Source organism: Artemia franciscana, unplaced genomic scaffold, assembly GCF_032884065.1.
Source record: "Artemia franciscana unplaced genomic scaffold, ASM3288406v1 PGA_scaffold_62, whole genome shotgun sequence".
Classification (NCBI taxonomy): Eukaryota; Metazoa; Arthropoda; class Branchiopoda; order Anostraca; family Artemiidae; genus Artemia; species Artemia franciscana.
The window spans coordinates 728708-755851 of record NW_027062701.1 but is presented as its reverse complement, the minus strand read 5'-3'; the positions used below and the strand labels follow the sequence as shown (position 1 = coordinate 755851).

The window sequence follows — 27144 nt, the reverse complement described above, 5'->3', positions numbered from 1 at the left end:
AGAAAAATTGTAACCAGGACAGAAGCATAAATTTGTATGTAATATAATTTTTTTTTTTTTTTTTACGAAAACCAAATGTTGACTGCTTTTTATAAATGTCTAGTAAAGGAAAATAACTTAGTTCGATTTAATCTTTAAATCTAAATTACTTTTTTATACTATACCTTATGGACACGTTGAATTAAATTTTGCTTCAGCCGGGAAACACTTATGTTGAGCTAAAAATTAGATGATAAAAAAACTCATTATAGCCATGGAAAAAGTCAGTCTTGACTGGTTTGACTATGTTTCTCTGGGGTTTGACTTTTATTTAATCTATAATTTAGTTGGTTTTTTTTCTTCTTCTTCTATGAAGACAGCATTAATGGTCTTTTTTTCAGGCAGGAAAGCCGTTCCAATCCCTGGATGCATTGCGGTTTTATGATACTCCATTGATTCCTGTCTTAATTCATCCAGCTTGCGCATATATCAATAAAAAAATAATAGATGGATCTCCAGTTAAATCAAATATTACTAGTACGAATTTTGAGGTGGCTAATCAGCGACCCAGATCAGATGAATTTGGTGATTTTGTTGGTGCCCGTGGAAGTCCAAGTAATTTGAACAATTTGGTTATGCCTAGTCCCTCAGATAACCAGACTTATGCTATCCCTATTAGCGCTAATGCACGGTTTCCATTGTATTGCCAGGTACCAAATAATACTCTACTCGGAAGTCAGCTGGGCTCACCAGGAGGTAACAGTCTAACATCAAAAGGTGGTTCCTGTAATCATGTTTCAAGTTTATTGAATAGTGACGAAATGAAACTTGACTCATCTGTTAAAAGTAGAGGCGTAATAAAAGACTATTTAACTTCTGATTTTAAGTCATTTAATGCACCCATTAGTTTGAATTCAAAAAGTGATGCTAGTGCATCAGTGTCATGTGATCCATATGAGCATAACTTGTCAATTAAAGGGTCATTTACTAATACAGTGAAGTCTGATGTCCCTACTGTTAAATTAAAAGAATCGTCTGGAATCTTACCCCCTGGAAGTTTGTTTTCATCTGGTGTGGTGACAACGGAATTCTGTACATCTACTTTAAATAAAAATGTCACTCAAGTGTGGCATTCACTTTTAGATGCCAAATCACTTACATCCGACTCTAAGAAAGTCATGCCAGCTTCCTCAAAGATACTGTCACCATTAGAAAAAATTTCCAAGTCTGATTTTTTAACAAAAACCTCGGATTCGTCACTTGTACCGGATAAGTCATGTGTTGGGAAGCAGTCTTCATTGTCATCTGTTGACAAATATGCAGCATTCCGGGAACTAGAGTCGTACACAACTATTTCAGATAACAGTTCCGAATTTCATTTGAAAGGATCATTCCTAAATATTGAGAAAAATGTCGGTATACCTATCACAGAAAGTAATTCCAACAATGCTTTGTTATTGGCCAATGATGATGCCTTTGAAAGTGATGTGAAAACTTCTGCAGGAAATAATTTTACTAGTAACATGGAAAGTTTAAGTATTAGTTCATCATTCAGTAGTGCTCCGAACGCTGAAGCAAGTGAAAATTCCTTAGTTTGTTTACTCGATGATTTCAATTTTGGAGAGGACAAGAGCTATACCAAATTGGTGGCTAATCAAAGCAAGATATGTGAAGACTTTTCTTTAGAAGTAGGCCTTTCTGAGTCGTCAAATCGCTTAAAAAACATTCCAGACCCTGTCTTTACCAGCTTGAATTGTAACCTTGTCTGTGATAGTAATTTTGATGATGATTTTGGTGATTTTGTTACTGTTTCTGCAACTTCGGTGAAATCAGGACCGGAAGTTAATTTAGATAATGCACGTAGAACTAATTCAAATGTATCCAACTGTAATGATATCGTTGATCTGACTGGTTTAGACTTCAGTGTAATGTCTAATGTTAAAGCTCACAACTCCTATAATCATTTCCCTAAGTCTGATGGTAGTGCAATCTCACTGGATCCTGTATTCAACAGAAAGGTAATGGAAACATATAACAGAATTATAATCATGCATACAAAGAAAATAATATATTTAGCTGGAATATCTTTGTGTCTAAAAGCAATGACAGATGTGAAACCTTTTTTTTATACTATGTTTTTGCGTCCTAAGAAGATCCCCCTCACGTGACTAATTTCTGAAAAATAAAATAAATTTCCAATTCGCTCAAGTTTACTGATTTGAAAGGATATTGAGTTCAGAGAGGAATTTGGTAGCAATGAAGTACATGATAAAATACTTTCGAGTTTACAGAGAAAAAAAAAAGTTTTAAAGCGAATACAGATGTTACAATCGAAATAGTTTTGCTATTTTAAGGAATACCGCCTTTTGTCGCTAATATTTCTTTTAAAATACTATTTGATAATAATTCAAACAATGTTTTAATTTTCACTAAAGTCCAAATGACACTCTAACTGGGCTACAAGGGGGGAGGGTAGCAGCCCAACTCGTAATTGCGGTATATTTTAGAATCTTTTTCTGTTTATCAAAGCTGCGATCAAACCCACTGCACCGCCACAGTCATTTATTGTGTGGTAGTTGTACAATAATCTTCTTGAAACCTAGGTGCTTAGATCTTCAGAAAAATAAATAATACCATAACAGATTTTTAAACAAAAAGATATTTATAGGTACAATTAAGAACTGGTAAAGTGACAGAGCTAGAAATGTGTGTCGAAGTTTTTGTTTTCAGTGTTCATGCGTTTGGATATACTGGAATACAGTCTACGTGATTACTTTGATGAACTGAATCACCATATGTGATTTATATACTTAATGTATTTTGATTTTGGGCTTTTATATTGGTATATCTGTATGATTTGTAATTCATTAACCTTAATTACGAATTCTTGAAAAATCAAAGACTATTCAGGAAATATTCACTGTATATGCCTAGACTTCGAACTGCTGCGGTTGTAATATTAGTTTCAGATCTGTTATCAGTGTGACTTGAAACCCTTGAGTACCAACTCTTATGGAAATGAAACAGAATTTACGAAATGGAGTTATTTTACAATTAAGACAGTTATACTGTGATCTCGACAAAAAGAGGTTTGAGACAGATCTTACGTGTCGTTGACCCAAAAAGGCTGGAAACAGGGTTTACGTACTGGTGACCAAAGGAAAGTCAGGCTCGGATTGTAAGTGCTGTTGACCGAATGGTGTTGTAGATGGAGTGTTCGTGCAACTGCCCACTATAAATGAAGCATGTGTACTGTTTACCCGCGAGGAGTTGGGGACAAAGTGTAGGTATTGTTGAGCAAAAACGGTCAGTGACGGAGCACAAGTTGACTAAAGAAAGTTGGGCACAGAGTGTAGGTACTGATTACAAAGGGTGCTCCGGTTGGACAAAAAAAAAGGTTAAATACAGAGCGTGTACGTTACTGAACAAAGTGTGTTGAAGGTGGAAATTCAGTTCTGTTGACCAAGGGAGAGGCAGAGAAGGAATTTACGCAGTGCTTATTAAAAGGTTGGAAACAGGTTGCATTCACTTCTGACCAAAGTGGGTCGGAGACCAAAGGAATCTAAGACGTTGTATATGTACTTTTAACAAAGGAAGACCATTGGCCGTTGGAGACAGAGCGTATGCACCGTTTACCAACAGTGAAGACAAAGCTTAGGCATTGTTGACCAAAAAGTGTGAGACAAGGAACGTGTCAAAGAAAGTTGGTGAATAGCTTACAAATGGGGAATTAAAGGAGGGTCCAGGGACCAAGCGTTGGTACTGCTTACCAAAGGGGAGTAAAGACAGATCGTACGCACTGCTGACCAAAGGGAATTAGAGATGCAGCGTACTCACGATTTTCCAAAGGGTCTTCAAGTTGGCACTTTAGTGGTGTTCACCACCGGAGGAGAAGGAGGTGGAGAAGGGTTATACGCAGTGCTTATTAAAATGTTGGAGAAAAGTAGCATTCACTTCTAACCAAAGCGGATCGGAGACGGAGCTTACGAACAGTTGACAGAGGTAGACCATTCGCCACTGGAAACAGAATATATCAACCGTTTGCCAACGGGGGTTGGGGACAAAGCGTAGGCATTGTTGACAAAACAGAGAGAGATGGAACGGAGGTCATGACAACCAAAAGAGGTGATTTATTGTGGGCACTTTAGATTAAAGGGAGTCGAGGACGGAGCGTAGGCACTGTTTAGGCCTACCAAAGGAGCTTGAGACAGATCATACATACTGTTGACGAAAGGGATATCACTGGGCACTGGAGACGGAGCATGTGCACCGTTTATCAACCCTCCAATTATCAACCAGCTGGGCCAAGGGTCTTAGTTTAGGTCCGTATGTGCTATTTGCGTAATTTTTGCCCTAATCCGAAGGCTTAAATTATTCTGTAGAATCTTTAGCCCTTTTCCAACTTACTATGGCATTCTGTTCTATTTAAGGATGCCTGAAAGAAATAGTATTAATAATCCATGGGCTACCCATTGTTTTCTAATAAATCAGCGGTACTGCGATGTCTATGATATCTTGTTTAATTCTACGTTATAACTGGCTATATCCGGGGACTCCATTAAGAAACCTGTTTATAGGAATTTTTTTTTTTTTTAATGTAAATACAACAAAATGTTTAAAACCAGCAAAGCAAATCCGGTTACTAGTCCAGTCGCCAGGTCATGAGACTCTTAATATCAGGGCTATGGCTTTAAGCTTAACTTTTAGCCATTTCTTCCATCGATAAAAAGTGCAAATATTGAGAATATACTCTTTTCTGATAAAAGCTATATTTATGGAAATAAAGCATCAATGTTGTACCAAAATATGTGTGCATATCGATACAGAATTCGATAAAAGGAATCTCTTTTTTAAAATAGCCGCGAGTTCTCTTTGCGATTGAGTATTACCGAAGTTATTTATTTGTACGTATATGTAACTTGCCGCCATCTTTTGAATGAACAAACCAAATTAATAAATGAATTTAACGCAAAGAGAAAGAAAATAATAAAATTGATTGTGTCTCTTCAAACAACGCCAGCTTTAATCGGTAAATTTTGGCATACTTTTTAGATTTAGAATGTAGAATACTAGCCAAACGACCGGAAGGGGTTTGCCAGGTTCTTGCTAGCCAAAGCCTTCGGCTTTTTCGGGTATTTTAAGTTTTATTTTATTTTTGGCTTAAAACTCGATCTTTTTTTTTCGTGTAAAACCATCTGTTGTCCAATGAAATAACCTACCTGTTCAGTTCTTTTTCTAATCACCGCAAAAGGTATGATTTCTTAGCTGGAAAAGTCGAAACACTGGGGAAAAGTCGAAATCTCTCTGAAAGTTACAAAAATGTGCCTTGTATACCTAAAAAATGGATTTTGTTCGATCCTGAAGGATATCCTAAAGAACGTAAAAACCTCAAGAAGCTAAAACGAAATATTCTAAAGTAAGGTGCTGAGGGTGGCCTCGAAGTAGATATTACCCTCAAACTAATTACATTTATTCTTTGTTTCAGTGTTCTCTTGACCTGTCATCTCAATGGGATCTCTGCCTCGATGAAGTTATAAAGCTTTTCAAAGAAGCGAATAATTTATTTTCAGCTGCTGTGTCTAAAGAGGTCTTTGATGAAGTGTATGAGGACCACAGGTTTCATGATTATGTTAAAAGTAAGTAATCGTTAATGTGACTAGCCTGGATTCTCTAGAAAGATAAAAAAATAGGATATTCTGGCACCCCTTTTCTGGCTTTTGTTAATGTAACCTATTAGTTCCTTTAACACTAAAAAAACATAAATCAGCTTTCATCAAACTTGTTTTCCAGGCCCTCGTATTTGTTCTTATTCCTAACTATCCAGTACAGAATTTTTGGCTTGTTGGTAAAATGAAAAACAAATTATATTGTTCGAAATTATTCAATTTATTAGTTTGCAAATAACAGAAAAAATAGGTGAATAAATTGTTAATGGTAGATGAGTGATTCTGTTTATTGTCAGCTAGCATTTCTGGTTTGTAGGAAAAGAAGACACGTTTGTCTTAAATTGGGTTCGATGTCTCTCATTCGATGTCATTCGTGACCTGAAGAAGATGAGCACTTTTACTTACGTATATCCAATGTGTGACTCGACACATCTTCTTGATTGCCATCGAATGGAGAAACAACTAGTAACGGTGTTACACCGGCTAGAAAGCCAGCTTTGCAGATTGTAGCACAATTATTAGCTACTGTCATGGTTCTTGATGACCACCATTGTGGTATATTTAATTTGCCTAAGAAGGATATTGAGAGTGTTGAATCTGTTGTTACTTACGATTTCAAAGTCGTCCGTTGGAGTGGTGTTCGAGGTCGCAAGAATTGCTTCGGTTAATTGGGTTCGATGTTCCTTTTTTCTATAAATAATAATCATGTTTGAAAAATTCATTTCGCATTTACAACCTGTGACCAAGAAATTCACTGGAAACTTTTTTGCCAAAAATGAGTGCTCTTCCTGAGTTAGGTATTGTCAAGAATGGTTGAAATGTCTGTTTGAAAATTTGACGCTATAATTTATAGATCAACTATCTGCACCTTGTAAACTAATTTTGAAATGGCTTCTTCAGGACTTTTGTCCTGTTGATTGGTGAAAAATTTATCTTCAGATTTTTGTGCAATCTTATCAGATGTTCTTGGGAGGATTAGAAGTTTCATTTGCAGATTGCTCACACATTTACTGACAGTACACTATTAGAATTTTGTCCCTTTTGTCCACAATAGTGACCTGACAATTGCATTTAAATTTATGCTTCTAGTTTTTTCTATGTAAAATAGCGCAATATTGAAAAAGGAACTTATTGACAAGATAATAACTTTTTGTCAGTTCTGATTTATGAAAAATCGAAATAAACGAAGAAAAGGAGGTTGTCTTGTTTATGTCAGGAATATCTAAGCTAATGTATTTGATTTTTTACCTACTAGTAAAGAGTAGACAATAGCCCATAGTAGCCGATATTTAAAAAGTAGTTTTTGAAGGAACTGTCTTGCTGCTAACATTTCCTATATATCACTATTTTGGACAAAAAGGACTTCCATTCAGGTTGTATTGGTATTTTTATATTTTGTGTCTTGCAGAGCACAAGTGAAAATAATGTGTCATTGTTAGAGTGTTCCCCTAATTTTCAGTTTTTCTTTGGCCTCGCAAATATCACATCTGATGGATCTTCGGGTGGCCTAGTCATTGTAGTAAATAAAAAGTTAAGCGCTTCTTTGTCGGATTTGAGTGATATTTGCATTGCTGTAGAGCTAGGATGTTTTGTATTCTTGTGTATTTATATGCCGACTAATTATCGTAACCTCATTTCTGATAAAAACTTCGCATCAGCTTGCGCGTCACTATCAAAGATTCTCCATAAAGGTCAAGCTACCCACAGGTAGCTTATCATTTGTGGTGACTTCAAAACGAGTCTGAATGATTCCTCACTACCGCTTACACAAATGCTTCTCTTGTCACTTCCGCCTGGTATATCTATCCTACCTAAATTTGAGCCTTTATCATATTTCCATAACTCTATATCAACCTCGAACGTCAATTTTGTCCTGTCCAATGATCCAAAGCTTCAATCTACCACTGTTATCATATCAGATGTCATGCTGGTAACTTAACTGCAATGCTAGTCTGTAGCACGGCCACCTATCCCACAGTATAGTGTCCCGTTTACTACTCTCGCCTAATCCCCTACCATTGCTATTGAATCTCACGCAGTTTTTCCCGCCTGTGCCATTCTGAATGAAACAGTGTCGTTTAAGCATATCTTGCTAATTATCCGCTAATCAGCTTTTTGCATATATTGTTTCATGTATTTTTTACAAGGGATTACAACAATTTAAAAATCTTAAAAAAGAAAACCAAAAGTTTGAAGCTTCGTAGAAATCAGACAAACTCATTGATCAATTTGATCAATGATTTAAACATAATTACCAAGTTTCTTACCTTTTAAGCATAAGCAATGACTTTTTAAGACATGAAAAAGTTTAAGTTTTTTTTTTAAGCTCAGTTCAGAATCGCTAAATCTATTATATCAAGTGCAAAAATATTTACGGTGCCTGAGCAATGATTTAAATGTTTTAATCCGAACTAGAAAAAAACCCGAAAATTTTAAAATTAGTTTTTTTTTTTTTTTTTTTAGATAAAATCAACTTGCTATATGATTAAGCTTAAAGATTTGAACGCTACCAGTTATATAATGTCAACAGGAAGACCCAAAAAACGAAAATTTGCAACTATTACAAATGATGATTCACTATTGTGACAAGGGATTAGAACAATTCAAAAACATTAAAAAAGATAAATTTTTTGGACGGAACCAGTTATTTAATGTCAGAATGAAGGCCCAAAATCAAAAATTTGCAATTATTACAAATGTTGATTCTCTATTTGACAAGGGTTTACAATCATTCAAAAAGCTTAAAAAAGAAAACCGAAAGTTTAAAGCTTAGTACATATAGTTGTTAGAAATTGGGCTAGCTTCAATGATTTTTATCGGACTAGCTTCAATGAGCAAAAATATTTGTATTTTATTTCGGACTTGCTTTAATAATTAAATATCTATGAAAAGAAGTCAGTATAAAAATATAACAAATTGCCTGTATTTAGAAGACAAGGGACAATGAGAACACACATATAGAAGCCCGTTGCGTGCCGAGTGCCAGAGCCCGGCGGCTGGTAATTGCAAAAACATTCGTATAGATTTTAACAAGGGATTACAACAATTTAAAAACCTTAAAAAAGAAAACCAAAAATATGAAGCTTAGTAGATATCGCTGTTAAAAATCGGACTTGGAATAATAATAAAATATTTTTGAAAACACTGGAGTAGGAAAAGACAGCAAATTGTCTGCGGTTAGAAGACAGGCGACAATAAGAATCCATATATAGAAACCTGTCGCATGCCGAGTGCCAGGGCCCGGCGGCGAAGCCCCTATACTGGAAAAACAAAATAGTTCAATTATATATATATATATATATATATATATATATATATATATATATATATATATATATATATATATATATATATATATATATATATATATATATATATATATATATATATATATATATATATATATATATATATATATATATATATATATATATATATATATATATATATATATATATATATATATATATATATATATATATATATATATATATATATATATATATATATATTAGTTAACTGCTGGTTGATTGTATTCAATCACTTAAAGTTGAGTGTCTGAGACTTATTTTCGTTTTTCATAATCGTTGTTTGTATTATTCTGATATTGCAAATTGAATTACTTTTTAGACTTGCAAGAAGCTTACAACGTTTCTAAGCGGATATATCTATCATCAGAAATATGTCTTTCTGGTACACTCTGGAAAAACAAGCATAGTTCAATTATACGTTTTGTGGAGCATTTTAATCAAAAAATTTCTGGTTCTATGAAAGCGGTAAGTTTTTTTTTGTTTTTATTTATAATTCTATTTCCAGCAAAAATGTACTAATAAAAGCAAGCCAGATTTTACCAATAGGCCCACTAGGCCCGGGCCTAGCCAATGGGCGCACAATGCCAGGGGGCACAATAAATTATCACTGAGCAATTTTATTCCTAACTAAATCTGGGTTGATGGGATTTATCGTCAAAGTGCGCGGTACATTCGGCCGCCGCACTGCCCATTCACAGAAGTGATCTTAAAACAACAGAAAATTATAAGCTGTCAGATGTCTCCCAAGAATAGCAGTTGAGAGTCTAATATCACTTTTTTCTTTGGATGCTTTTGGCTCATCGGTTACGTTTTGTTCAGTGCTTCCTCTATCTCCGAACTTTCGGGGAATTCCCCGAAAATCTCAGAAAAACGGAGCGGCAAAAATATTTCGGCCTAGATGCGTCAAAGCTTTAAATCTGGGCCTAAATAAAACAAATATAGCCACCGAAACAACAATAGTTGTAAAATCAGATGTGAGTCAATATTATGTCTGCTAAAAAGTAGGGGTACGTTGAATGATTGGAAGCAATGCCACGTTTCAAATTAAGTTGGAATAAAACCACAAATGATTTTATGGACAAAAATTAATTATGATTGAGTTTCAAAACGACCATATCAAGATATACGTTCATCGAAAGACCTCAGAATATGAACTTAAAATATTTTTCAAGTATTTCAGAACTTAATTTCTATACCTTGAAGACTTTTGGTCTGTAGTCTGTTGGTCTATGTGATGGCTGTACGATTCCGTCTTGGTTGCGCTCTGAACTTATCGTGACATTTTGAAATGTGTGTGGAAGCTGTCGTGTTGCAGAATCAAACCAAAAAAGGACTCTTCATAACAGTAAGTTACTATGTGAACTTATAGCGAAGATTCACTAAGTTTAAGTTGCATGGGAAAATCAAAGTGTTACAACAGTCTTTGATTAGCTGCGGCGAAAATTTTATAGAATTCTCCTCTGGAAAGTTTAAAAAGTTAAAATTAGGTTCCAGGTTTTGCTTTTTCCGCGTCCCCATCTCATATTACATTTGTAGGGGCTGCCGTGTCATATGATATCTATGAGAAGCGTCTGTTGGACCGGAAAAGTAGTCTGAACTCATCCAAACTTGGTGGGAAGTGAGAGTTAATGTCCTTCTTATGGTTTTTTGGAGTCTGAACTTGATCCAACCTATATTCGAAAAGGAAAGGGAGGGATTCCTACTTTTGTTGCTGTCGGCAAGTCTCGCAGAACGGTTAGTTGAATATCCCGGAAGCATAGTCGGAAGTACACTGAATGCCCTGGTTTTGCCTTTGAAGAAGGGTATCCGTACCCTGTCGATCCTTTCTTGGGGGGAGAGACTTTCAATTCTTGTCATTCATGGCGTTTACCAGAATGATCAATATGTCTGAATCAAGCGTAGTGGAAAGTAAAAGTAAGTGTCCTAGTTGTGTCTTTTTCGTGTATGTTCTTGATTTGGTCTCCGTAGGTTAGGAGGGGGGGGGCAAATTCCCGTCATCTTGGGATGATAACAACCTCTACCACAGCAAACTGATCAGACTTTTCAGAAGCAAAAGCAAGTGTCCTACTTGCGTATTTTTGTGATTTGGGTCTGATACTACCAATGTTGGAAAGAGGGATGGATAGTATCAATGCTGGAAATGGGGGGTGGAAGTCGTCGGATTTCTACCAAACTCGGTGTTGAGTAAGAGCTGGCCTTCTTACTGTGCCTTTTGTAAATATAGATCAGAAGCAGGAGAAGGGGGTCTCTCAGCTATTTGCACCAGAATACATACCGTAATAAGTTGCTAAGTTTTAAACGAACTTATCTGGGAATAAAAATAAGCCCTTAGTTCTGCCTTTTTGGGGCCCATACACGTTTTCACGTTTCTCAGGGCAATGGCTTCTCATTTTCTATCATGAAAAAAATCTACTAGATCAGTGTAACTATATCAGCTGGGTTAATTGGGTCTATGATCTTGTGTCCTAGTCTTTCAGCTCTATCCGATAATTTTGTTCTTGCCAAGTATAACAATAACACAAACAAGAACAAAAAAAAAACAAGAAAAATAACTATGAGCAAGTAAAATATACCCATCCGAACTTCATGTTAGAGGAATAGAGGAAGGGTCTGTGAATCCTTGCTGTCAAGGCTTCTAACAAAACGGCCTATTAAATCTCAGCCACGATTGGCTGAAATTTAGATTGAATATGCTAGGCGTATATTTTGGGGTCCCTACCTTTCAGGTATCGGTAGGGTTGTCCCGATTTTGTCATCATAGGATCTACCCGAGCTGGTTAACAGATATCGTTAATTTTTGTTACGGTTCATATCAGATATCAGTTAATCTTAAGTTACATAGATAGCTTCGAAGACCACACTGCCTTTCCATGACGAAAGTAAAACAGTTCAAAATAGGGATGAAACCTTTTTATTGACAGTGAACAGATACAAAATTTAACTGGATATTTCGAACACATATACAGTGTTCATCATGTTCACTTAATCATAAGTTACGGTTGCTGCAAAACTTTACCAGGTCTTGGCTCCAGAGGTCTGGTTCATATTGCATCCATCTTAAAAGGCTAAAGATCCATACTTATCCAAATTTATTTCGGTCAACTGGGAACACAACCATAGTTGGTTGTTTTGTACGGCACTGTTGCTTTGTTTATTGTCTGAAAAACGAAAATTGTCCTCAAACATAGAGTATTTGGGTTTTGTTATACAGAATGTAAATGGATTACTAATGTACAACTATTATCAAGGGGCTATAATAAGGATTGTCTTTTGGATTCAAATGCTACTACCTCGGAAAGTACAGTGAATGTTCAAATTTTACGAGAAATCAATCTCTAACAAAACTTTTCTCCATGCTTAACAGAGGCCATGAAAAAGACGCTTCTCCAAATTCTAGCTGAAGTTAATTTAGTTGAAAGATAATTATCTAACTTTTCCGGGTAGTTAATGGTGACGAAGAATAAAACCTGCTATGAATGCAACTCTTTAAGCATGAGGATCTAGAAGAGGTGTCAGAATAAAGGCGGAAAATCATTGTCAGAGGCAAAACAGTTAACAGTAGAGATAGAAACCACTGTGTCATTATTTACTTCATCAATGGTGGGTGGAACCATTTCAGTTATATGAAATCGACTTTGACGCCTCAATGTTAAGGTAGTTCAAACTCATCGAAACTAACACTATTTTCAGCTGAAAAGATATGGAATGAGTCTTGGGCGTTCAGATTAAAACTCGATTAAACCCAGAAAATTAGCCATGGAGAAATTGGTTTCCGAGGTTAAGTGACTAAAAAAGGAATTCATTACTTTCGGTTATAAGACCCAACAGACATTTTTGGGATTGATTTGCGATGGCAAAAGAGAAGAAGGCCAAATTTTTGGCAAATAAGAACAAACCAGAAAAAAGGCGAGAATTGTATGCCAAATTTTTATGAAAGGAAATTAGATGTCTTTTTTGTTGCTCAGCAACTGATGAAACATCCTGTAACTCATTGCATGAATTCGAACTTAACTCGTAACTGCACAGAAAATTATGGAGCTTGAATTAACCTTTTTTGAGGTATCAAAACGAAGTTCCAGTCTTAGGAGAATTAACCTTTTTTCATCGTAACTACTTTTGTTGTGATCAAAAATATTTTTTTCAAAAAATTGCTTATTGTTGATTTTAATGACCAAATTCATCTTGATTTTGGTTTATAACTGGCTGGCGACCAGATTACGCACGCAAGATATTTTATACTCTTGGACCATGGATTTTATAACCCTCCCTCTCCCTGAAATCCTAAATTTCTGGGTATTTCTTGTTAGGATTGTCAGTAAAATGCGTTTTTTCATCATTCCCCACTTCCTTCTAAAAAAAGTTTCCTGTGTAGTTGCCTAGCCTGGATTCTTTGATGTGTCTAGCTTTGTGCGGTACTTCCTTTAGTCGTTTACGTTTTTGATATAATTTGTCTATTTTTCACTTTTTCGGATCCATCCCTTCCTCCTCTTTCCCCTCCCAAAAAAATCCCAGTCCATGTCAAAATAGATTCTTGTGTGTGTCCGTTTCTCAACTTTCTCTGGTCACCGTGTGGCTTCGACAATCGCCACGCTCTCTGGCTGCACAACACATAATTCCTGTTCACCTGTAGGAAAGATAAAAAAAAAAAAAAAAATCATAATTCCCAACTGAATCTCTCGTTGGGGACCATATTCTTTATAGACTATTTCAATTTTTATAGACCTCATAATCTTATTTCTTCTTTTCTATGATCTTTGTCTGTCTTTTTTTTTATTATTTTTATAATGTCGGTTTTTTCCGTTTTTAAGAAGCGTTTGATTTGTTCTCTGTCTTTTAGATAAAAATGGATTCAAAGACTGCCATTTGTTGTAGATCAACTCCACTGTCGCTTCAGTGTGGCATCTGCTTATGCGAAGTGCCGTCTATTAGTGTTAATTTTGGTCCAAGATCTTATCATAGCGCTTGCGCCAATTTATGGGTAAATCGAATAAGTGTCAGTTTGCCATGTTTAATTTTTCCATAAGAGGATTATATTTATTCACAGAGGTCGGTGTCTGGAGCAAAGATCATTCAAACTGTTAAGATTGCAAGTAAATTAAGAAAGCTTATACTACTGATTAATTGGCGGACGTGATTCAAGAATTTAACAAACTGACTAAATAAGTTTATTAAATTTTTCGGTTTGCATTAATAAACTGAATGAACATTAGCTCTAATTTGATATACGTAAATATTAAATTTTTAACAGCTCAATCTGCCCATAAAATGAAAAATTGCCTAAGTCAATTCGGATATTAAGGGCGTTTGATATCATAAATGTCATTATGAGTCTCATTGTCCGCATTGGACCGCACACAAAATTTTCCCTGCACCACTGGGAACTTCTGAAGCAATTTTGATAAAAATTGAAAAAAGATCTTTAATTTCCAAACAGTTCAAAAGGCTATTGAAAGGCTAGTTTAAAACAAAAAAAAACTACAATTTCTTACAAATAGTTAAGCAAAACTTTGTCTATATAGTGTACATGTAGCATAAATAATATGCATCATATGTCGGCAAAGATCTCAATCAAGGCGGTTAGTACAACAGGAAACTTCCAAACTGTCAAATAATTCAATGATACTTTTTTTTAGCTGATTTTTATGTTTTCCAAGCAAGTATGAATATTTTTAGGGACTGGCTTTTCCTGAACTTTTTCCTCCGTTAAATAAAAAAAAATGCTTTCTAATGATGTAAGTTACATTAAATCTGAATAGCTTTATCTCTGGTATAAAATGGGAGAAGTTAAATGGCTTTTTTAAGATTTCCAGGAAAGTAGGTAGGCAAGACCACCCGATCAATTCTAAAGAGTTTGGCCTCAAAAACTAAAAAAATTTATAATGGACGAAATAGGGCGATCCTTTGTGGTATCAAATGGCCCTAAAACTATGTTTGTCGCCTATTAGAAAACTACGGAAAAGGAAACTGGAACGAGTCCAAGGGTGATCGGTTTGCTTATCTGGCTATTAACCGTTGGAATGTTAAATTATTCACTTTCTTAAAGCAAAGAAGTTTTTTGCTCGTAGTACAGATTAGAATCGTTAGAAAGTAGCGCATTCCAAGTGTTGGTGTCGCGTATAGAGGGTTTTAGCCTTATTAGTTTGAATTATCTCTACTCCTGGGGTTTTAATACATGGATAAAGCAATTTTTTTCTGGACAGGAGATGAATTCCAACTTTCAACTAAGCAAGCTCTCAGCTGATGATAATAAATTCCCGATATAAACGACAATGTTTGACAAACTTGCTTTGTATATTAGGAAACCAGGATTACTTGAAATACTACCTATTTTGGAGAATTTAAATATAATTTGCCAATTTAAATATAATTTGCCAATAAGTTGGGGTTTTATTACATGTTTCTACAAATTTACTGCTCTTCTTCGTAAATTTCAGCCAAGAGGGAATTATTTGGAAAAATATAATAAGGAATAATCAGGGAAAACCTTAACATTTTTATTATTTATAAGTGAGTAATAGTACTTAAATTTTCGGTAGTGTTTGATTTAAAATTCATGCGTAGAAATTGGTGAATATTCTCTTACTCTTTCTAGTATGGATTATACAGTCAACATTCCAAACTTGAAAGGATATTTATTCGTAGTATCGAAATAATATATTATTGATTTTTGCTTCTAATGTGAAATTAAAAGGGTGAAATTCAAATGAGATTTCAAAAATGACTCGAGTACTCCTCGTTTAATACATTACTGCAGTGGTTTCCAAACTTTTTGTACCGGCGGCCCTCTTTAAAAAAAATGGTGTGGCCCCCTTTAAAAAACAAATTGTTGCGTCCCAATAATTTATCTAAAAATCAAATTTCATAAATACTCAACTGATATTATAATTTATTTAATGGGCTACAAAATAATACACAATATTATGTAAGAATATAATATATTTATTATAAGAAATATAATAACCAAGAAAAAAAGAATATATGATTAATACTATTACAACATAAAAGTTTAATGCGGCGGTTGAGCTTGTTTTTCAACACAAATTTTCTCGAACCGTGGTATTATTGAAGAAAATGCGGTTTTCGGTTCCTTTTCAATCACTAAGCGAGATCAATACTTTGTTTTCAAGACAGCTACTGTAGAAAAACCAGTTTCAAATAGGTAAGATGTTACAAATGGCAATAAAATTTCTAAAGCTTTGTTTGTCAAAGTAGGAAAATCGTTCTGTACTCGTGGCCAAAACGTAACAATATTATTTTCATCTCGAAACATCTGATTTAATGTGCTATCACTAAATAATTCAATTATCATTTCCTGCTCTGCTGTCATAAGGCCAAAATCATCATATTTTTCATCACAAATGGTTTTCTAATCCATTCATATTTTAACATGTCAGGATCTTTAAAGTACAACGAGAATTACTTCCGTAGACTGGCCAAATGATTATTAATAAGAACTTTGCTTTCTTCTATTTCATCAGCAAGACAGGTAATTTTAAAAGTAGGAAACATGTCGAAGTTATCATTTTTTAAACTTATTATCCACAGTTCCAATTTGTTCATAAATGCAGTAATCTTGTCTTTCTGCGTAAAGTATGAATTTGGGCCCCTTGCATTGATTTATTTAAAATATTAAGTCTTTGAAAAATATCAACTAAATACGCAAGTTTTACAAGGAATTTCGTGTCATAAAACAAGTGTGCTTCATCTCTATTATTATCACTATTAAATATGGCAATCTCTTATTTTAGCTTAAACACCCTTTGAAGTACTTTGGCATGAGAGACCTGACGTGCCTCACAATAGTATAAAGTCTACATAAAGTTTATATATTATAAGAATAAAGGTTACAAGGGATATGGCTTTGTTTTCTAGCAGATAAAGTGCAGTTTCTGTTTTTCGAATAATAAAAAAGTCAATACTGTTACTTTTACATAAAAAAAAGAACTTTTATACTTTTTGCTTTACTTGAAGAAATTTTGGTGAAGTTTTGGTTTTATTTGGGAACGAGCCCTTACCCTATGTATGGCCTTTCGTTATGGGCTCGATATGTTGTAAACTGGATCATATCAGGGGTTTTGTATATGTTTCTGAGTTAAGGTTTCTACTCCGTTAAAATACATTCCAGTTGTTTGTGCTACATTTTACATGTAATTTGTTTTGTAATCTAGTCATGAATAAAATATGTCGTTAACCTAAGTTCTCATTATTTACCATTTTAACCAGCTTCTCTTCATTCTACCAAGTAGCCTTAAGACTTGCATCTGAATTTAGCACTTGAATGTAAATATGTCTTTTGCCGCAATTCTCTCGGGAATAAGTAAACGATTTCTTCTTTTTTTAAGATTATTTAGAAATTTTTGAACAAGTTAAAACTGACTCACCCTTGAATTGACTATAGTTTTACTTGCATTTGAATGAAGCTGTCGAGGATCAACTTACACAGCTTTAGGTGTCACAAGACTCTTTGTGTAGACCAGAGGATCGGTTGGTCCGGTTTCTTGGTATCTTGCTTGATGAGAACCTTTGATCTAAACTCCATATAGCCATGGTTAGGGTTAAGGTCTTACAGAGTTTGGGATCACTAGAAAACTCGGATACACCTTTCCTGGATCTATTTTGAAGCTCCTTTTTTTCTGCTTTGTTTTGTATTGCCCCATTGCATGGATGTCTACTTTTCTTTCTACACTGCTGTCGCTTTCTGTCATGCATAACAAAGCACGGTGTCTGGTTATGGACAACAATCGTTCCTCACCAAAACCACTTCTAAACTTACAGTTTATCTACATTCTTGTGCTTTTTTTGTTTTTCGTCAGCTTCACGGGAACCTTCCAAAATCTCTTCAAAAAATTCCTCAGCTTAGTTCTGATTCAGCTCCATACAACGTTCGTTCTTCACATAAGATCTACATTCATTCCACCCCTACTGCACGGTTATATTTCAATCCCCTCATTACTTGTCTTTAGGTTTATTTTTATCTTCCTTCTTCAGTACAGAGATGCCACTCGTTTGGGACTTTCAAAAGGATTCTTAAGGATCATTTAGTTAAGAATCAAGTAGGATAGGCTTTTTTTCTTCGTCTGTGGAGTTCTCTCTGGTGGTCCTCTCTGTGCTTTGACTACCAGGCCTCAGGTATGGTCTCTTTTTAATCCTATTTGTTGTTTGGCGATTGATCTTTTTTTTTGTTGTTGCCTATCTTTTATTTTTTTTTTTTTTACCCCCCTTGTATCCCTGGCCATGGAGCCTTTCATGGGGTAATAAGAGTATTGTGATTCCAAATTATATTTATTGGTGAATAAAATTCTTGAAAAAACGCAGGTAATTGGGAATATGACATACAAACTTGTTGAGCGAAAGAAAAGACTGTGTTAATTTTAACACAAATCCTGAATCCACCTCTGGGTGGGGAAGAAAAATTTTAATTGAAAGGTCAATTGAATTAGAATTGAATTTAATTAAAGTCAAAAAAGGATTCTTTTGTTTTCAGTAGTCCAAATTATGCTCTGGTCTGGAGAAGCCATGGGGGCTGTCAGCCCTACTCATATTAATTTCTGCTCGATGGGAGTTTGACTCGGTTATTCGTTGTAATTTCTGTTTGTTTTGAGTTTTATTTATTTATTGATGGTAATTTGTGGTAGTTTTACGACTGGTAGATCATTCGATTTTATTTGTGCTCATTTTTGGTTTAATTAAGTTCTTTTTTCTGTAATTGTTGTCAAATTTTCATCTTCGCATAGCTTTAATTGTACTAGAATCTTAGCGATAGTAGTAGTCGTAGGATCCGCAGTATTAAAAGCAGCAGTAACAGGTACGTGGTTGCCTTTCGGCCAGTTGAATATCCCACTCATGATCCCCCAGAAATTTTCTCACTAAAGGAGCATTAGTTTTAGTGGTAGTAATGGTGGTAGTAGTAGTAGTAGCTATAGTAGTAGTGGTTGCAGTGGAAGTAGTTGTAGTAGTGAGCAAATATTCTAGTTTGATAATTGATCATCTCCCTTATGGTTTCCTGAAAGTTCCAATTTAATATGTTCAGTCATACCTGAGTCACGCCCTTTTTGACAACCCGCAAATACATAATGCGTTTCGATTTAGTTCAGCACTCCTTTCAACATTCTCTGAAAGGCTCACCTGGATGCCCTTTGTCTTTTTGGAAAGTAGAGGTCAAACATCCATATCTTTCTCAATAACATATACTATTTGTAAACAATGAACGAACTGGCTAAATTAAAGCCCTTGCCCTGAGGGCTGTAGGGAATTTAATATCCCTAAAAACATAATTACTAGACCTTTTAACAATACGGTAGAAAATAAATCTCTCAAAATTTATATTTCATGTTTTGGAGAAATGATGGGCGTGGTGGGGGGGCTTGTTACGCTCATATCACCTTTGACTCTTAAAAAGGGCACTATAATTTCTTATTTCCATTCAAATGAGCCCTATCTAAAGTTTATACGATCACCCATTCATAAAAACCTCATATGCCCCCAGGGCATAACTTACAACCCTTTCTCCAGGTCTCTGGTAGTTTTTGTCAACGCGTAAGGCTTTGTTATATGTTCTTTGGATTGTTTCTATTGTAATGGCTATCAAACAATTTCGGTAAGATAAATTGGGGAGAAAGAAGGTGTCAGGGGGGAAGGTGAGCTATTTGCCCTCCATCACTTTTGACTCTTAAAAGGGAACTAGAACGTTCAGTTTCCAATTAAATGAGCCTCCTCTAAACTTTATGTGACCACCCATTCATAAATATCTTATATGCCCCCCGGGCATACTTACAGCCCTTGCCCCAGGGCTCTAGTGGGTTGTGTCAACTCTGAAAATTTTGTTATGTGTTCTTTGGACTATTTTTAACAAAATGGCTATCTCACAATTTCGGTCAGGCGCGTTTGGGCAAAAGAGGGCGTCGGGGAAGGGGGGCTAGTTGCCAGCCATCATTTTTTACTCTTAAAAAGGAATTAGATCTTTAAATTTCCAATCAAATGAGGCTCCTCTAAACTTTTCATGACAACCCCTTCAGCGGTGGATTCAGGATTTTCTTTAACGGGGGGCGCATAATAGGTTGCTCCGATGAGCTTGCGAACAAAGAAATACCAGTAATTTAAAGGGGACTTCAACAACTATGCGTCGTAGGTAGGTGGTGGAAATGCTACTACTCATAGCTAACCGCAGCTCTTCTCCTCCATCCCAATCCACTCAAAGCTTCTCTCTTTATGCCCTCCTAGGAAGTTCCCATTTTCTTTAAATCTTCCTTTTTGACATCCTCCCATCCCAACCATTTCTGGTTTTCGTTTAGCCCTAGACGATTGGCCGAAAAGGACAATCTTTGGATTGTCCTTCATCCGCAGAATGTGCCCTAGCCATCTCAACCTTGATCTCATTACAGCCCTAGAAAGAGGGATTGAACCACCCTTTTCGTACATCCAACTGCTTGAAAAAAGGTCAGTCTGCTTGGTACCCCGAACAACCCGTGAGCAATTTCTCTGGAAAACATAGACCAAATCTTCATCCGCTTTTCGGTAATGGAAATGGTCGTAAATATAATCTTAAATCTGATGAGGGTTAAAGTTCTAATAAATCTATTGAAACTAAAATAATTTAAAAATATTGATACAAAAAAGTAAGTTATAAAAACCACCCAACCGTAAAAAATAGCTGTTCACCCTCTACAGGAAAATAGGATATTTAATATTTTCTGCATAGTCTTTAGCCTTTGCACTTCTGACCACTATAGCAAGTGAGTTAAGCATTGTATTATAAAAAAAAATGGTATTGAAGTATCTTTTAAAGTCATGCATTCTTTGTGACTATTCGTATAGGTAGAACCAATAAGTATGTCGCTTAACTATATGGTATCGCTTAGTAATTAGGACGGTAATGAAGAGTAGGAAATTAGGATTAAGATAAAACTCGTATCCTTCAATGCAAGTATCTCATTCAATATTTTCAGCACAAAATATTCACTGCTCTGTCTAAAAAAAAGATGAAAATTCGCGACATATTGGCTTAATCTTAGATTTGAAAGTTTGAAGATCAGGTGCGGGATCTATATTTTGAGAGAGGAACACATTTAGTGAATAACGTATCATTGACGTATCGGAAAATCTGTCGGTCATGTCTGAAATAATATAATCTAGTACTGGAACATAAACAGCTCTTCTCCAATAAAAGTAGACATTGTCTTAGTCGTCTTGTGAGACAGTGGGGTAATTTGATCGACAAGTTTGTTTTTTGCCACTCTTAGAATGCAAAAAGTCCATAGCTTCCATATCTTTCTCTTTACTTTCAAATATAATCTGGAAAATCTCATCATTCTCCGTCTTTTTATTTAAAAACTTTAGGGTTTTGGATATTTTTTTCTGTGGCTGAAAATAAATGCAATATTTCAGTCTGAAGTAATCTGCTTAATTCAAGATTTGTGTCAGTTATATCACTCAAACAGTAATAATAAAGTCACAGGTTAAAATTGCCCACAACAAGCAATTTGCTTTTCTCAATAAATAACTGTCACGTCACGAAAACACAATTCTAAGTGCTTCAACTATATTAGGTTTATCATCTGTGAATCGCAATATACTTTCGTGACGTTCAACCCAATTAGCAGCCTCGTACATATGACCTAAAATATTTTTAACGAAAAAATTTCGCTTTGCCGATGCACTAAAAAAACTTGCAACTTCTTTAATACCACCTACAACATTCTTGACATATTGGCTTTTATTGTATTTTGAAATCGATAGGTTAAGAGCATGATTTTTGCATCAACAAAGACTGCTTCTTTTGGCAACTTCTGGATCCCTGATACTGCCCCTCACATTTCAGAAATGTTGACTCTGCACCTAGCGCAGCTTGTGCCAAAACAATTCTCAACGATTAATCCATTGGACTCCTTCCATTAGCTTGAGCACAGACTTGCCTAAAATTTCACCTGTAATGTTTGGTTCATGTTCAGTTATACTCTTATAGTTCGTTTTGGGAAGGTCCATAAGTCCAAAAAAGTCTTCTACAATACTGCTGTCAAAAACATTGTGCAGAGAAAGTTGTGAGGTATGTGACACATTCGTGGTTTTGTCAAATATGAGAATGAGCCCCTTCGAAGTCTCTTTGACAATTCCCTCTATGCGAAGGGCCCTGCTCTTAAACCAAAAGATAAATAATACATTGTGCCAACATAACTCTGTACTTAGGCAGCGCTATTACGTTGCCTATGATTAATAAAGACTAAGTGTTATTATTATTTCAGCTTAGTTGTTGACATTGCTCTAGTCACTTCAAAATGGATAATCAAATGTAATTTCTCTTGTCACTTCAAAATGGATAGAAATTGGACTAATGGACAAATTTTTCGATGAAAAGTAGTGGCATACATTCGAAAAATCTTGGAGGGCGGATGTGAACTCCCTTGTCTCAATAAACAGCTCGATATTGGGTGGGTAAGCGAAAATCCAAGAGGGGGGAAGAATTAAATCTGAAAAGTGGCATAAAATATAAATTGGAAACATGCATAAACACGGTTCAGTCAAATTATCTACAAGAGGACACCACGGCTTTGCCTCACCAAGGATGCCACAAAAAAAGATTATAAAATAAAAAAAACTTTTGCGTCTCGACTAAAGTACACCTAGAAGAGCTACTGTTGTTACGGAAAATATTGTTGCTTCAGGGCAGGTTGTCCTGAAGAGTAGGTTTGTTCTCCGTTTAATCTAATCGAACGCCTTAAAATTATATTGACATCAAATAACGCTATGATCTCAATGTGTCTTATCTCTTTTTTCTCTCTCTCTCTCTCTCTCTCTCTCTCTCTCTCTCTCTCTCTCTCTCTCTCTCTCTCTCTCTCTCTCTCTCTCTTTCTATAAGGGCAGAACGGACTGCATGGCACCATAGCAGGATGCAGATAAAGAAAAAGCCCACATGTTTAGCCTATAATCAATTTCTTGGTTGTCAGAATCTCGGGGCTCCCAGATTCATCTCTGTTTCCTCAAAGGGATTTTACTGAAATTCTTAGCCTAGTTATTATAAGGTCTTTGAATCTGATCTAAAATAAAAGGCATTCGCATAACCCCAGAGGCAAGGGTCATAAGTTGTGCAAATTGCTCATTTTTCACAGACAGGTTTAGTACAAAACATAGATAGGGTGCACCTTGTTTGTGCATCATTGAAGGATTTAAATGCAGAAATATACATACCCTCCCTGGGTCTCCAATCTTTCGTAATGACGAAAAGGAGTCAAGTTTAAAAAAAAACAAAAAAAAAACAGTTATCTGTTATGTGAATTTGCTTGGTTATAGAACTTGGTCTAAGCAGTAATCTCCTTAAAAGGTTGTAAATTGGTAAAAAAAAAAAGGATGAAAGATAAAAGCCTTCCTCAAGAAAAGCTCTGATAAGGCTGCAGAGGAATATTAAAGGGTCATGGCACATTCTGTCGAAAATTATATACCATTTAAACGAATATAAACACCCAGCTAGAATAAACCCTAGCTTAAGTTTAGGCTATCAAAGCAAATCAGAAAACGCTCGCTTCCGTCTAAGAGTAAAGGTGATCAAGTACTATGGAAAGTGCACAATGACTTTGTTCGTGTGATTTTCCAATGTTCCTAACAATTTTCGAAAGCTTCCGCAAGGAATTGGTGGAGAATAGTTAATGAGATGATGCCATGGTCAAAAGAGACATTCATTCTCTTTCTTTGGACTGATGAAATTAAGATTCAAGGTTTTCAGGAAAGACTAAAGTTCTTACAAAGTTTCTCAATTATTGGTGATAATAACAAGGAAGGCTTTGACTTTCCTTATCGCACAGACACCACCCTCAACCGTATCAACTATTCTGCTTTGAAGGCATGTGGGATCTACAGTGTAATGATGTAACCAAATCATCCGGTCCAGATATCATATCAAATGCTGTCCTCAACCAAAATACTGCCAAACTATCTGGCCCTCTGTCACCACTCTGCCGAATTTGCTTTAGCCTTGGACTCTTCCTAAGGTTGTGGAAGTCCACCCGTGCTATCCCTGTTCCCAAGCCAGAAAGCGACCGTATATGTATTGGCTTTTATAAGCGGATTAGACTCCTTTATTGTATTAGTAAGCTCTATATGTGCATTTCCAATAAGAGCCTTTACAGGTACATGGTGTCAAATAACCTTAATAGCGATAAGCGGAATGGGCTTTCCCGTAAACGGTCTGCATTTGACTGCCTGAATACCCAGCTTCAGGAATGGGTTGAACTACTGGCTGATGCTTTCGGTATTAGAATGCTTTCTTGATATAGCAAAAGTTTTGATAAATTGTAACATAAAGAGCTGTTGAAAATACTCCTACTGCATGGACTTTGCAGTTTTCTACTTGGGACCCTTGGGACTATGCTACAAAATCGTACTTCTTGTCTAGTTATCAATGGGTTTGCTCCCAGCCAGTGAGTGTCCCCAGCCAGCCAGTAGTTAAGGTAGGAGGAATCCTTGGATCCACACTTTTCCTAATGTACATCAGTGCTATAGAAGACAACCGCATTAACCCTCTAAACTATTTTTCCAATGACACCACGGTACATGTAGATGTCCATAAACATAATGGTCCGATACAAGCCTTCCTATCCCTGCAATAAGATTTCCTGAATATAGAAAAGTCGTATGATGCCTGAATGGTCAATCTCAATTTATCTATCCCAAGGATTTTCCAACCACCCGATTCAAGATCTTGTGTTGACATCCCGACTTGCAAGGCTAACACTTTCAGTAGGCGAAAAATTTCGTCTTTTGATTTTCCCTAAAATTTCACTAAATTATAAATCTCCATCAGATCCGATTTTCCTGCTTGGGAAAGATGGGTAGAATTCTTTGTTCTAAGAACCTGTTATCATCCTGTTACCTGTTTCAGCTTGATTATCCCTGTATACAGGGGTGTCACTAGCCTTTTACCTTGGAGGGGGGGCATCCAAAATGTGGCGAAGAATCCAGGTGATGCCGACGACAACCGAAATTTGTTACTTTGTTTTCTTAGGTATTGAAATAATGTTTATTAGTTGTTGAAAATTGTCATATAATGTAGAGAAAAACTCGATTATAAAAGTAAAATCAAGACAAAACATAAGCTAAACTTTACGGCTCAGCGGTTTTTCTACTTTCCACTTTTGTACAAGTAGGTTAAGGTCAATTTTTTCCAGTAGGTCTTTTTCTGACATCATGAGCATGAGATGGTCAAGTTGATCGTTTCCTATAGTTGACCTCGGTCTGTTCTTGACGATTTTCACCTTGTAAAATATTCATTCACCTTCGGCCAGTGTCACTGCAATAGTTGTTGCAAAAGTGAATGCTCTGTAAACATAAAGTCAACCCTTGTCTGTGTTTTTTTTACTAGAGAGAACAAACTTGGCAAACTCAATGATATTTCCAACGGTTTTGCAAATCTCTGCAAAAAAAAAACCCACAATGTTCCCTCTATAGACTAGGCATCATAGATATTGAATATTTCTTCCCAATTTCTTGGAATTGTCACCTTGTGTTCCATCGAGGTGTCCACTTACATTACTTGAAAAATCGTAGCACTGAAATCCAGTTTTTCTTCATTGATACGATCTTTTCGCAAGACTCGTAGAGTTTCTTCTGCTATATCGGCTCCTTTCTTTGACCCAGAATCTACAATATCAAGTAAACGCTCTTTAGCGGCTCCCTCTACATCAATGTACCGTACACCTACAGCTTAGTTAACTTCTGCTACGATTTTTGAACTAGCTCTGTTTGAACAATCGCAATTAATTTGTTTTGGCTATAACCTGACAGATAGCTGGTAACATTTGGCTTCATCTGGTTTTTTATTCGGTGGTCCATTTCGATGTTGTGTCTCGAAAGAAGATTGACTATCTCAGCGTAATTTCCCCATCATGATTCTTCCCATGAAATGCCCGCCCTTATTTATCTAGAGTGGTGGCAACATCTAACATCATATATACAATGTAACGCACTCTTTCCCTTTCTTTTAGTTTCTCCTTGTTAACTAAGCTTGGCAGTGATTTAACTCTCTCAATAAAACAAATAAGACCACCTACAGAAGTTGTGTGACCATTTGATTGGAAGTGAGTGACGAGCATTTCAGCCTGTTTCATTATTCACGGCCAGGTCCAGTTGGAAACAACGAATGGGCAAAGCAGTAGGCTAAATCTTTACCAACACTATACTCTATGTGTGGGTACTCATTGTATCAGTCTCTAGCAAACCACAACTTGTGTTTTGCTCTGGAATTGTTTTTCTTTGTTTTTTGGAGAATATATTTTTGGCTAAAATGTTCCTAGTTTAATAAGCTTCAGCTTTTCTGAGTTTTTTTTTAGCCCAGAATTGTGTTCGACTCTTACGATTCCAGCTTGCTGTAAACTTTCGGCTTCAGATTCTACTCCTTCCATTCTTGACACTTTCTGAAAATGAATTTCTCTGACTAATTACTGACCGTCCTATGTCTAGCTCTTGTGTTGCAGCGTCTCATTCGTTAGTGACAGAATCCAACCTAACTTCAAGTGTTAGTTTTTTTGTTACCTCGGTACAGTCAATAATGCAAAGAAGAATAGCGAAGATATTGCTCATTCATATCATTTCTTTCTGATCAATTTCTGAATAGAGAACTTCTTCCAATGTTTTTTTTTTCTTTCACCAGAATCCACAGTGTCAGACTTGAGAGGATATGTATTTTCGATTTTTTCAGCCACATTTTCTGTGAGCTTTCATGATAAACTTCTTTAGTAGCGCCAGAATTGGAGACACGAAGCGGCTGCGACTGCGAAGCACTAAAACAAAAGGCACCACTTTAAGAAGTTACACTAAGCTATCTTGAGCAAACATGGAGTTCGCTCGTGACAGGGTCTTCTACAGTTTCTTTTGAGCTTCCTGGCCGTAACCATTTTGGAATATCAAATAGAGAGGTCTTTTGCACAATATTTGGCCTATTCTTTGCTTCCGTACCGGTTTTCCGTTCCTCACTATGATGCTTTAGAGTGTGAATAGCTCGATAATCAGAGTCAAATTTGCAATACCTTTCATCTTTCTTTCTTTGAAACAAACTTCACACACAAGCTTCATTCTAGCTCTGGATGTTTCCTTTATTTTGCAAACATCCTTATGTACTGACGATCGAAACAAATAAAATAGTGCTTCAAATGTCCTTTTAGGTTCAAATGCAGAAGTGCACCAATTCAAATTGCAGTTCCTAG

The 27144-nt window shown here is 35.8% G+C and overlaps 1 protein-coding gene across 1 annotated transcript in view; it reads left to right on the top strand.

Moving 5' to 3' along the window:
- Window positions 1–17146, top strand: part of LOC136042093 (uncharacterized) — a 51865-nt gene extending 34719 nt beyond the window's left edge. The window contains exons 3-6 of the mRNA XM_065726992.1: window positions 381–1997; window positions 5465–5615; window positions 9276–9421; window positions 13794–17146. Coding sequence (XP_065583064.1) covers window positions 381–1997; window positions 5465–5615; window positions 9276–9421; window positions 13794–13979 — 2100 coding nt within the window. The 3' untranslated portion in view covers window positions 13980–17146. The remainder of the gene's footprint in view (window positions 1–380; window positions 1998–5464; window positions 5616–9275; window positions 9422–13793) is intronic.
- Window positions 17147–27144: the final 9998 nt, after the last annotated feature.